This window comes from Oryctolagus cuniculus, chromosome 4 (genome assembly GCF_051225735.1).
Source record: "Oryctolagus cuniculus isolate XC-2025 breed Fujian yellow rabbit chromosome 4, ASM5122573v1, whole genome shotgun sequence".
Classification (NCBI taxonomy): Eukaryota; Metazoa; Chordata; class Mammalia; order Lagomorpha; family Leporidae; genus Oryctolagus; species Oryctolagus cuniculus.
The window spans coordinates 94,393,518-94,406,360 of record NC_142870.1 but is presented as its reverse complement, the minus strand read 5'-3'; the positions used below and the strand labels follow the sequence as shown (position 1 = coordinate 94,406,360).

At 40.8% G+C, this 12,843-nt stretch overlaps 1 protein-coding gene across 4 annotated transcripts in view; it reads right to left on the bottom strand.

Moving 5' to 3' along the window:
• The window catches only part of VPS8 (VPS8 subunit of CORVET complex), a 274,119-nt gene that overhangs the window by 155,853 nt on the left and 105,423 nt on the right, over positions 1 to 12,843 (bottom strand). For all 4 annotated transcript variants that reach the window (XM_008266588.5, XM_089332060.1, XM_089332059.1 and 1 more), the window contains 3 exons: positions 10,738 to 10,960; positions 6,033 to 6,122; positions 3,204 to 3,255 (listed from right to left, as the gene is read on the bottom strand). In XM_008266588.5, coding sequence (XP_008264810.1) covers positions 3,204 to 3,255; positions 6,033 to 6,122; positions 10,738 to 10,960 — 365 coding nt within the window. The remainder of the gene's footprint in view (positions 1 to 3,203; positions 3,256 to 6,032; positions 6,123 to 10,737; positions 10,961 to 12,843) is intronic.

Sequence of the window (12,843 nt, the reverse complement as noted above, 5' to 3'; positions counted from 1 at the left end):
TTCACTTTGTAGAGTGTTTCCCTCGCAGTGCAGAAGCTTCTTAGCTCGATTTAATTCCATTTGTCTATTTTTTATTTAACTGTCTGTGCTTCTAGGGTCTTTTTCAAGAAATCTTTGCCTATACCAATGTCTTTCAGTCTCCTTGATGTTTTCCTCTAGTAATTTGATGGTATCAGATTGTAAATTTAGATCCTGATCCATTTAGAGTTGATCTTTGTATAAAGTGTAAGGAGGGTCTTATTCCGCATGCATAGATCCAGTTTTCCCAGCACCATTTGTGAGAACAGTGTCCTTTCTCCAGGGATTGATATAAGTTTCTTGTTGAAGATAAGTTGGTTGAAGATGTGTAGATTAATTTCTGGGTTTTCTAGTCTGTTCCATCAGTCTACTTGTCTAATTCTGTACCAGTACCAGGCTCAAAAAGACAAAAATCATATGTTTTCTCTGATATGTAGCAGTTGATACAGAATACAAAAAATGTACAGGAATGAAATGGATATCTTGTGATATGAATGTTGACTTTAGCCCTTATTTACACTCCTGTGGAGCTATGGCCTTCCTACTTTTTATTTGTTGAATATTATCATTAGTGGAGAATTAAGCCTGTGATTATGGAGGGGACTGAAGTTATGTCTTTGCAAAAATTAAAGGAATAAAAAAAGAAAGGAAAGAAGGAGGGGGACTAAGGAAGGGAGAGGGAGAGGAAGGGAGGTATGGTTAACATTTTAAAATTATACCTATGGAAAACAGGATATCTGTTCTATTTAGCTTAAAATTTAAAAAAAATCAACATGCAAAAATAAATTTTTTTCTATACACTTACAATGAGAAGGAAAAATAAATAAAATGAAGGGTAAAATGTCATTTATAATAGCATCAAAATAAATAAAATATTTAGGAATAGATTTAACAAATGAAATATATGACTTATACATTGAAAACTGAAAAATATTCTTGAAGGAATTAAAGAAGACCTGAGTGCATGGAAAGCTATTTGGTGTTCATGGATTGGACAACTTAGTAATGTAGTAATGTTAAGACAGAAATCCCCCTTGAGTTGACCTATAGATTCAAGGCAATCATTAAAATCTCAGCTGCTTTTTTTTTCAGGTATTAGGAAAGCATATTTATTTTGAGACCAAAATAAATAGAGAAACATCCAAGTCATAGGGTAGAAGTCTCAACTTTGTTAAGATAGTGATTCCTCCAAAATTAATCTGGAGTCAACGCAATCTTAAACTTCTAACAAGCATTTTAAAAGAAACTGATGAGCTGATTTTAATGTTTATATGGAAAGGCAAAGGGCCTAGACTATATAAACCAATTTTGAAAACAGATAAACCAAAAAAGTTGGAGGACTACAGGTACCTGATTTTAAGGCTTGCTATAAAGTTACACAATAACCAAGACATTATATTATTGGCAGTATAAACAGAATAGAGAATCCAGAAATAGACCCATAGTTAATAGTTAACTGACTTTTGACAAAGACATTAGGTAGGGGCTGTTGCTGTAGTGCAGGGGGTTAAGCCAACATATGCAGTGCCGGCATGTCATGTGGGCACCAATTTGTATCCTGGCTGCTCTGCTTCCAATCCAGCTCCCTGCTAATGGATTGAGAAAGCAGAGGAAGATAGCCCAAGTGCTTGGGCCCCTGCACCCAGGAGACCTAGAAGAAGCTCCTGGTTACCAGCTTCAGTGTGGCCCAGCCCTGGCTGTTGAAACCATTTGGGGAGTGAACCAGCGTATGGAAGACCTCTCTCTCTGTCTCTCCCCACTCTCTCTAACTCTGCCTTTCAAACAAAATAAAATAAATCTTAAAAAAAAAAAAAAAAAAGATGATGATGACACTGGGTAATTCAATAGCGACAAGACAATCTCTTCCAAAAAGAGTACAAGGATGGCTGGCGCCGCAGCTCACTAGGATAATCCTCCACCTGTGGCGCCGGCACCCGGGTTCTAGTCCCCGTTGGGGTGCCGGATTCTGTCCTGGTTGCTCCTCTTCCAGTCCAGCTCTCTGCTGTGGCCTGGGAAGGCAGTGGAGGATGGCCCAATTTCTTGGGCCCTGCACCCGCATGGGAGACCAGGAGGAAGCACCTGGCTCCTGGCTTCAGATCGGCGCAGCACACCAGCCATAGCAGCCATTTGGGGGGTGAACCAACGGAAGGAAAACCTTTCTCTCTCTGTCTCTCTGTCTGTCAATCTCTCTCACTGTCTAACTCTGCCTGTCCAAAAAAAAAAAAAAAAAAAACTCAACAAGATACAATTATATACCCATTAGAATGGCTAAAGTTTACAAAAATATTTTAAAAGACTGACAGTATCAAATACTTGCAAGGATGTGGAGCCACTAGAACTTGCATACATTGCTGATAGAAATGCAAAATGGCACAATCATTTCTGAAAGTGCATACAGCAATACTTTATAGATCAAAACACAGATCTACCACATAGTCTGGTCTTCCAATCCTAGATATCTGCCCAAGAAAAATGAACACAAATGTCCACGGAAACTGGTTATAGCTAGAGATCAGAAATGGGGGTAAATCAACATGATGGGTACTTATGGTGATGAAGTTATTCTGTATCTTGACTTTCTCAATGGGATATCCAGTTGTATTGAACTTATTTTTCTAAGATGTTTTCATTGAAGACATTGGGTAAAGAACATATAGCATATATGTATCATTTCCTACAACTGCATGTTAATCTATAATATTCTCACAATTTAAAAAAATGTTTAATTGCATTATTCCTAATACTGCCAAACTGGAAGTAACTCAAATGTCCATCAACTGGTAAATGAATACAATATAGGATATTTAACCAATGCAAAATCATTCAGAAGGGAAAGGCAGCAAAACATTAATAAATGCAACATGATGAATCTCAAAAACATTATGCTAAGTGAACACCAAAGATTAGATGTTGTATAACTCCATTTACATAAAATGTAGTAACAAAGTAAATCAGTAATTTCCTTGAGGTGGGATTATGGGGAAAGGATCAAGTACAAAAGGGCAGGAGAAAACATTTTAGCATGAGAAAGTAGTCTTTCAGTCATTTGATCATGGTGGTGGTTAAGTGATTACATATGATTACCAAAATTCACACTGTACACATAAGCACCCGTAAATTTCATAATATTTGTTATATCTTAAAATACAAAAGACAGGAAACATTAAAGTTTAGAAAATTAATACCTGTAAGTGTTTTTCCTGCATTCAGAGGAGGAGCAATTACTTTGAAAAGTTTCTGCATTAAAATTAAAAGGAAAACAATCACCATATTTTCAAGAGATATTTTTAAAAACATAATCAAACTTTGTATGCTATTAATAACACTTCTCTGATGGAACCAGTTGTTTGCTGTTGAGACTAAACATAAAGGCTAAGGTATATATGAATTGTTTATAACCATCACTAAGAAACAATTGTCATATTCCTCACAGAAAGAAACCATTTAATAAATACCAATTACATGAAAGTCTATGTTGAACATACAGTTTTTAATAAAATATATCCCTAGATTCTTAAAATAACTTTATTCTTTAAAAGACAGTAAGCAAATGAAGGGAGTGTCATCTTACCAAAGTGATTACTTTAAACTGAAAATATTTAAATAATCAGCAGCCACAGAAAGAAACAATAAGCAGAAACTTCCCAAAATACAGCTCCCATGGCCCTCCCTCAAAGGGAGGTTCCCACGAGGCAGGTTCCTATTTGGAAGACCCTTAGCAAGTACACATTCACCTGCTGGTTAGCATCATAAAGCCCAACAGAACTAACCCTGCCCCCACCTTCATCTCTGACTGTTCAGCTATTCATAATGAATCTCCAGTCAACCTACACAGGACTGTTTAACTTGCAGTCCCCATCTCCCCTAGCTTACCCCCAACACTGGGACCTAAGTTGCAAAAGGAAAAGTTTTTCTTCCCAACATAAGGCACTGTTTTTAAAATTAAGGAAAGGTTTCAGAAGCTATGGTAGTCATCTCAAATGTGATGACACTGTCTTTCATTCTGGAAAATCTAGAACATTTCAAAGGACAAGATATCTCTTCTTAATTCAGATCTCTTTTAAGTATTAAAACAGCTAAATGTTACATTAAAAAGTGATTTCCTTAAACACAGAGAATTATAAAGGAGGAATCACAGGATACACCTCACCTCCCACTGCTTAAGTCTACAAATGACCATTTAATAACACACCAAGCTCCTGCTGAAAACCATTAAACTCAAAGACTACTCTGAACATACACAGGACAACCTCAATAACCCAAAGCTCCTCTTGATATGTTTAAGTACTTGCATAAATGTACCTAGATTGTGAGGAAAAAAAAAAAAAAACAGATTGAAGAAAAAGAAAAACCAAACCCAGATTGAGGGGAGGAAAAAAAAATGTAAAACAAATATTTCCAAAAAAAATTACAATACAGCAGCAACATAGGATGCTTCAAATTAAAATCTGTTTTGGGGGCTGGTGCTGTGGCGCAGTGGGTTAACGATCTGGCCTGAAGTGCCAGCATCCCATATGGACACTGGTTCAAGACCTGGCTGCTCCACTTCTGATCCAGCTCTCTGCTGTGGCCTGGGAAAGCAGCAGAAGATGGCCCAAGTCCTTGGGCCCCTGCACCCGAGTGGGAAACCCAGAAGAAGCTCCTGGCTCCTGGCTTCAGATCAGCACAGTTCCGGCCGTTGTGGCCAACTGGGGAGTGAACCAGCAGATAGAAATCTCTCTGTCTCTCTGCCTCTCCTCTCTGTGCATCTCTTTCAAATAAATAAATAAATCTTTAAAAAAAATCTGTTTTGAAGGAAATGAGAAACCGCCTTAAATCTTCCTGACTGTGGGTTAGGGCAGCACAGAGAATAATTTTTGCATGCAGATGAGAAGGCAGCTATAAGGTGATCAAGGCCAAACAATTCTGACTTGACATACATACTATCAGAGTCTAAACCTGAGGAGAAGGGGCACACACTCATTGTAGAAACTGATCAATAGAAGTGGCTGGCTTTGTGGCACAGCAGGTTAAACTGCTGCCTACAACACCAGCATCCCCTATTAGCACTGGTTCGAGTCCCAGCTCCTCCACTTCCAAACCAGTGGATGGAAGATCTGTCTCTCCTTCACTCTCTCTCTCTGTAACTCTGGCTTTCAAATAAATAAATAATTCAATGAATCTTTAAAAGAGAGAGAGAGGGAGGTAGAGAGACTGACTATTATTGATGCCAGGGTCCTAGTCCAAGGTAGCGCAGACTTCAGCTGAATCTTGTTCCATCTCCACTTCTGTCTATGCCTTCCAGCCAAAGACCCCCAGGAACTCACTGTAGCTGGAAAAGTGTGGTTTGTGTCTCATTGGAGCAAGAGATTATGCACATCACAGGGGAACCACTAACACAGCTCCATAGGAAGGCTTTGGAAAGAATTTGTTGTGGGATTAGAGCTCCTGTTAGATTCAAGGCAAGAGTTCAGGAAAATGGGGCTTTGCTGAGGTGGGAATTCACGCTGTTCCCCTCTGCTGATGTCATCCTCATAGCAGAGCACTGTAATGTCTGAAGTCAAGGTGCCTGTGCACAGTGCTGAGGCAGAAAACAGAGGCATCCCAGGGCGGCAGGAGTTCAAGTTCGTTAACTCACTGGTGGCCGTAGGCCTTCCCTCCAGGTTTTGCCTCTTTCTCCCAGCCCTGAAGAGGCCCTGTATTTTATATAAAATAAATTTCTTATGCCCTTTGTCAAAGTTACTATAGTATTCTTAGGAGAAAAAAAACTTAAAGTCTCACAGACAAGCATTACTTTTATCTATTGTTCCCTGAGATTTAAATAGCTACTTAGGCACATAAAAAGGAAAGCAGTGGCAGAAAGTATAAAATTAATGACTAGTTAAAAGTCCAGAGTTAAAAAGGGTACACAACTAATAAATCTAGAAGAGATTAAAGAAGATTGGATGAAGACAAAAACTGTTCAAAGCAAAAAGAGATTGGGGAAAAGTTAACAGATAAAATTAAACACATGTCTGAGTGAGGAACTAGCTTACCTCCATTGGACTAATAAATTCGTTCATGCCTCTGTTGTAGACATAGATCATAGCATCATACAGGCGATTTTCCCAACACATGAGAACCACCTATAAAAAGGAAAAGTTGTTCGATCCACACTGTTCAGTACATCTCAGCAATGATTTTCCCTGGAGCTTTAAGAATTGAAAAAGATCTCGAATTCTTATCTTTTTCTTATTCCTTCACTAATAAAAAAAACCTGGAACTGCAGTGTTTCAACACAATGCCAGGATAAGAGCTGTTTGAGTTCAATATTACTTCTAATAGCACTACATACAGTACAATAGTTACTTCTGACATCCTCCAGTGTCTTAACTGTTTTTTCTTTATCATCCCCTTTACCATTTTCGCTTTACTTTTGTCAACAGTTCTGCAAATATTTACTGAACATCCATAATCAGGCTCTCTCCTAGGCCAGAGGATCAAGTAATGAATAAGACAAATCCAGACCTACTCCCTGCTCTTACAGAATTTACATTCATCTTGGACACTCACCAAAAGCAGGGTAAGGCACACAATAGTATATGAGTTAAGGGGGGAAGGGAGGGAGATATCCAATTACACAAATAGCTCATTATTTACAAATGTGGTAAGCATTATAAAGGAACCTGACTCAGCCTGGAGTATTCAAAAAAATCATCCCTGAGGGAGCAAGCACTAAGCTGGAGCTAAAGGATACATGCATGTAAGCCAAAGGCAGAAGCATAAACCAGGGATTCTGCGGGCAGAAACAGTAAAAATGAAGGGACTCGAAGTGTTTAAGGATGGAGAGAGATCAATTTGAGGAGATATTTAAGAACAGGAATAGATATGACTTAGAGTACAGAGTATTCTACCTCTGTTCCTATGATAGCTACAGAGTGATAAGGGAGCTGAAGTAGAGATATGCTAAGGAGAACAAAGAGTAGGCAAAGAGGTAAGAGCAAAAATGGAAATGAGGAGACTCCAGGAGTCTTCCTGGAAGAAGGCAGGCTCTAGAACCTGCCTCCTTGTTCTCTCTCTTTCTCTGTTATTGCCATCAGTATGTATCTCTTCACTAATGACTAACACATTTACAACTTCCCTCTGATCCATATACCAACCATTTCCTTGATATCTTCACCTGAATGTCTACGGCTACCTCAAAATGAAATAGCAAAACAGAACTCTTCATTTTGTTGCTCAAGCTTAGACTTGCCCTCGTCATCCAATCTTCTTACAGGAATCACTATCCAGCCTGCTTCTCAAGTAAAAAACTAGGCATTATCCTTCAAGTCTCTCTTTGTAACACTCATCACATCCAATTTATCAGCAAATCAATTCTACTCCCCTTCATCCAAAACCAGGCTAATTCTATCTCACTGCTAGTACTTCTGGACAGGATCAGGTTCCCTTTCCTCACTGGGTTACTGATAAAGCAAACCAAAGCCTTCTTGCTGAAAACTTTCTAATCATTTTTCATAGCATTTATTATAAAATGGAAACCCTTGGTTTACTTCTTTCATTAAGCTCCAGATCTGCCTGCTTCTTTGCTGTTACTTGAACACTGAAGGTATAATCCTTTTTTCAGGTATACTATTGCTTTTACCCATACAATCTTCCCTTCCAAGATCTTTGCCTTACTAATTCTCTTTGTTATTCAGGCTCCAAGGCTCACTTTCCTTCCTCACAGATGCTTTCCATACTTAGTCAACATAATGGCCTCCTACCATATTACCTTGTTTGGTTTGGGCAAAATACTTCTTTACACTAAAAATTTTATTTACGGTTTATTTGTTTATCCATTTACTGTCAAACTTTACTGCTAAACTTTAAGCTTTATGAGAGGATAAGCCTCGTTCATCAGTCACTGAAGCACACCCAGAGCCTGGCACTTAACAAATGCTTCTGGAAGCAATGAACAAACAGTGCTGAAAGAGTAAGTAAAATAAGAGTTGAAAAATATCACTTGAAGCCGGCGCCGCGGCTCAATAGGCTAATCCTCTGCCTAGTGGCGCTGGCACACCAGGTTCTAGTCCCAGTCGGGGCACCAGATTCTGTCCCGGTTGCCCCTCTTCCAGGCCAGCTCTCTGCTGTGGCCTGGGAGTGCAGTGGAGGATGGCCCAAGTACTTGGGCTTTGCACCCCATGGGAGACCAGGATAAGTACCTGGCTCCTGCCTTCAGATCAGCGCAACGCGCCAGCCACGGCGGCCATTGGAGGGTGAACCAATGGCAAAGGAAGACCTTTCTCTCTGTGTCTCTCACTGTCCACTCTGTCAAAAAAAAAAAAAAAAAAGGAAAGCCTGAAAAAAATGGGATCTTGTTTTACTTTGCAAACTCATAGCCATTTATTAAGAGCTTCCCAAAAGAAAAACAATAATCATTTTTTCCTAACCCTTCATTTCTATGCAATTTTGTGCACTGTAAAACAACAACAAAAAAGTTTTGGTCTTTCTAAGTTTAGATCAAGAGGATCTATCAGCCTTTCAGGAGTAACATACTCATTATTTCTATTATTTCTTTCTTTCTTTTTTTTTTTTTTTTTTTTTTTTTTGACAGGCAGGGTGGACAGTGAGAGAGAGAGACAGAGAGAAAGGTCTTCCTTTGCTGTTGGTTCACTCTCCAATGGCCGCCGCGGCTGGCGCACTGCAGCCGGCGCACCGAGCTGATCCGATGGCAGGAGCCAGGTGCTTATCCTGGTCTCCCATGGGGTGCAGGGCCCAAGCACTTGGGCCATCCTCCACTGCACTCCCTGGCCACAGCAGAGAGCTAGCCTGTAAGAGGGGCAACCGGGACAGAATCCGGCGCCTCCTCCACTACACTCCCTGGCCACAGCAGAGAGCTGGCCTGGAAGAGGGGCAACCGGGACAGAATCCGGCGCCCCGACCGGGACTAGAACCTGGTGTGCCGGCGACGCTAGGCGGAGGATTAGCCTAGTGAGCCACGGCGCCGGTCTCATTATTAAGACTAATGTGAAATTAAAGAATTAAACTGTAGGGGCCAGTGGTGTAACGTAGCAGGTAAAGCTGCCACCTGCAGTGCTGGCATCCCATCTGTGTACTGGTTCAAATCTTGGCTGCTCCTCTTCCAACCAACTCTCTACTATGGCCTGGGAAAGCAGTAGAAGATGGCCCAAATGCTTGGGCTGCTGCACCTGCATGGGAGACCCAGAAGAAGCTCCTGGCTTCAGATCAGTTCAGCTCTGGACATTGAGGCCATTTGGGGAGTAAAGCAGCAGATGGAAGACCTACCTCTCTCCCTTTCTCCCTCCTTCACTCCCTCTCCCTCTCTCTTTCAAATAAATAAATAAATCTTAAAAAAAAAGAATTAAACTGTAAAATGTCTTATGGCAGAATAGAAACTGATTCTCAATTAAGTATATCTGAAGACCTCAGATACACTGAAAAAGTACTATTTTCAAATAACAGGCAAGCTACTCATGCTAAGAATCTGAATTTCAAAACTCAAGTCTGACCTTAACCCATTATAAACTACTGTCCTATATACAGGACATCTATAAAGACTTAATAAATTGAGTAATATATATACTGCTTTGTTAACTTTGAAATAAATACTATATCACTGAAACACAGAATTGAAAACTTAGGACTTAATGAGTTAACATAGTAGCTCTTTTAAAAATGGCATCATGGGCCAAATGTTGTGGCACAGTGGGAAAAGCTGCTGCCTACCATGCCAGCATCCTTTATGGGTATTGGTTCACGTCCCAGCTATTCCACTTCTGATCCACCTCCCTGTTAATGGCCTGGCAAAACCAATGGAAAGATGGCTCATGTGTCTAGTCACCTGCCACCCATGTGGGAGACTTGGATGAAGCTCTCAGCTCCTGACTTCAGCCTGGCCCAGCAGTGGCCATGGAGGCCATGTTGGGAGTGAACCAGCAGGTGGAAGATCTCTCTTTCTCTTTCTCTCTCTCTCTGTTTCTCCCTCTCTCTCTTTAATTCTTTCTTTCAAAATAAATATCTTTAAAAACCGGCATCATACTCTTAAAGATATAAATATTCTGTCATTCCTGTGAGAGCACCCATAGTTGAAATATACCTGATGGATGAACTCTGTGAGTGAACAAACAAACCAATGAAGAAGAATCAGTCAATAAGTATCTACCGAGCAACTACTAAATGTTAGCCCTAGACAGTGCTTTGGCACAGCAGGTAAAGCCTCTGCCTGCAGTGCTGGTATCGCATATGGGTGCCAGTTCAAGTCCTGGCTGCTCCAGCTCTCTGTTATGCCCTGGGAAAGCAGTGGAACATAGTCCAAGTGCTTGGGCCCCTGCATTTGTATGGGAGACCTGGAAGAAGCTCCAGGCTCCTGGCTTCAGAATGGCCCAACTCCAGCCATTGAGGCCATTTGGGGAGTGAACCAGTGAATGGAAGACCTCTCTCTTTCTCTCTCTCTCTCACTGCTTCTGTCTCTGTAGCTCTGGGTTTCTAACTAATCAATCAATTGATAAATTTTTAGGCCTATGCTAAGAACTTTAGGAGGTGTCAAAGATATAGAACACATAATCTTTGGCTTGAAAGCACATAAGTATGGTCCTAAGAACTACATAGACAAGTGGAAGTTTATCAGACTTCTCATAAAAAGTGTTTAATATGTAAGTGGGGTTTTTAGAAGACAGGGAGGCCTGATCAGGTGGGTAAATACAATCAATAAAGGAATGATGTTTCTTCTGTAAATGAGCAAACTGTCTATGCACTCACCTGCTGAATGTCTAGGCTGGTAACATCCATGTGTACAATGAGCGCTTCCACATTTTCCATTAACTTTTTATCTTGGAAATGAACAAGCAAGTCTTTCATTACCTGGGGTGTGATCCCCACCAATTTATCACTCAAAATATATGGCTCAAGACACTCCAAAAACACTCCTTTGGCCACTGAATTCTCACTTAATTTGTCATACATCTGGCCAAATAAAAGATCCCTAAAACAGAAAGGGGAAAAATGCTTTTAGGAACATTCCAAACATCCATTACATTTAATATGCTAAGGTTATCTCACATTTCTCCCTGTTTCAATTAATGCATGAGCTTAATTTAAAACAATAACAATATTTGCATAGGACATTCTACATCAGAAACCTTTTTAGTATTATATTCCCTCAGTTAGTCACCTCAATACTTCATTTACAAACAAGAAAGTTGAAAACATTAGCTTATTTGCTGCAAGGCTCATCTACTAACAAGTAACAGGGTCAGAATTGGAACCCAGCTTTCTGGTCTAAATCCTGTGCTCAGTCTCTGTGGCGAACTGCTTCCTGAAAGTAATAGTGCTAAGCAGGAACAATGAGTACTGACGGGAAAAGAAAGAAAAAAGCTCAATATTTAAAATACATCCCTAGAAGCACTTTTATTGCAGAAAGAATTTTTAAAAATTTGTTTATTTAAGAGGCATTTACAGACAGAGAGAAACAGAGGCAGAGAGAAGTCTTCCATCTGCTGGTTCATTCCCCAAATGGCTGCAATGGCCAGGGCTAGGCCAGACTGAAGTTAGGAGCCAGGAGCTTCCTCTGGGTTTCCCACATGGGTGCAGAGGCCCAAGCAGTTGGGCCATCTTCTACTGCTTTCCCAGGTACATTAGAAGGGAGCTGGGTCAGAGGTGCAGCAGGCCAGAACTTGAACTGGCAGCTATATGGGATACCAGCGCCGCAGGCAGCAGCTTTACCAGCTAAGCCACAGCACCAGCCCCCAAGAAGCAAATTAAAAAAAAAAAAAAAATTACTATAAACACTACCACTCTAAGCAACTGTTTTATTTCACATTTCTGTAAATGGTCCATAAAATTTAAGTCATAATCAACACAGGCATAATTCTAAATTCTGTTTTCATGCAACATTATATGATAAACATTACTGTAAATTACTACCTATTAAACATTTTGTTGGGGGTTTACATTGTGGCACAGAGAGTTAAGCCGCCACCTGTGGTGCCAGCATCCTATATAAGTGCTGGTTCTGAGTCCCAGCTGTTCTACTTCCCATTCAGCTCCCTGCTAATGTGCCTGGGAATGCAGAGAGGATGGCCTAGGTCCTCAGGCCCCTGCAACCCATGTGAGAGATCTGGAAGAAGCTCCTGGCTCCTGGCTTTGGCCTGGCCCAGTCTCAGCCATTGTGATCATTTGGAGAGTGAACCAGCAGATGGAAGATCTCTCTCTCCCACCCTTCCCCCTTTCTCTGTAACTCTGCCTTCCAAATACATAAAATAAACCTTTAAAAACAAAACATTTTGTCTCACTACGCTTCTATACCCTGCAATATCTGCATCACAGCACCAACAGACACTACCACCAGCAGTGATAAGCATACCAGTTTCTTTTTTTTTAAAGAATTACTTTATTTATTTGAAAGACAGAGTTACAGAGAGAAGTAGAGCCAGAGAGAGAGAGAGAGAGAGAGAGAAGTCTTCCATTCCGTTGGTTCACTCCCCAAATGACCACAATGGCCAGAGCAGAGCTGATCCAAAGCCAGGAGCCAGAAGCCTCCTCCGGGTCTCCTACGTGGGTGCAGGGACCCAAGGACTTATGCCATCCTCCACTGCTTTCCCAGGCCACAGCAGAGAGCTGGATCAAAAGTGGAGCAGCCGGGACCCCAGTGCGCATATGGGAAGCCGGTGTTGCAGGCCAGGGCTTTAACCCACTGTGCCACAGCACAGGCCCCAATCATACCAATTTGACCAGATAACCATGAGGGATTTTTTTCCCCTGACAATGTAATAAATGCAAAATTAAATAACATTATTGTTTTTGTTCTTTGGTGACTGGCAAAACTGGATCTTTTCCACTTTTCCATCTGTAACTTACACTGCCTTG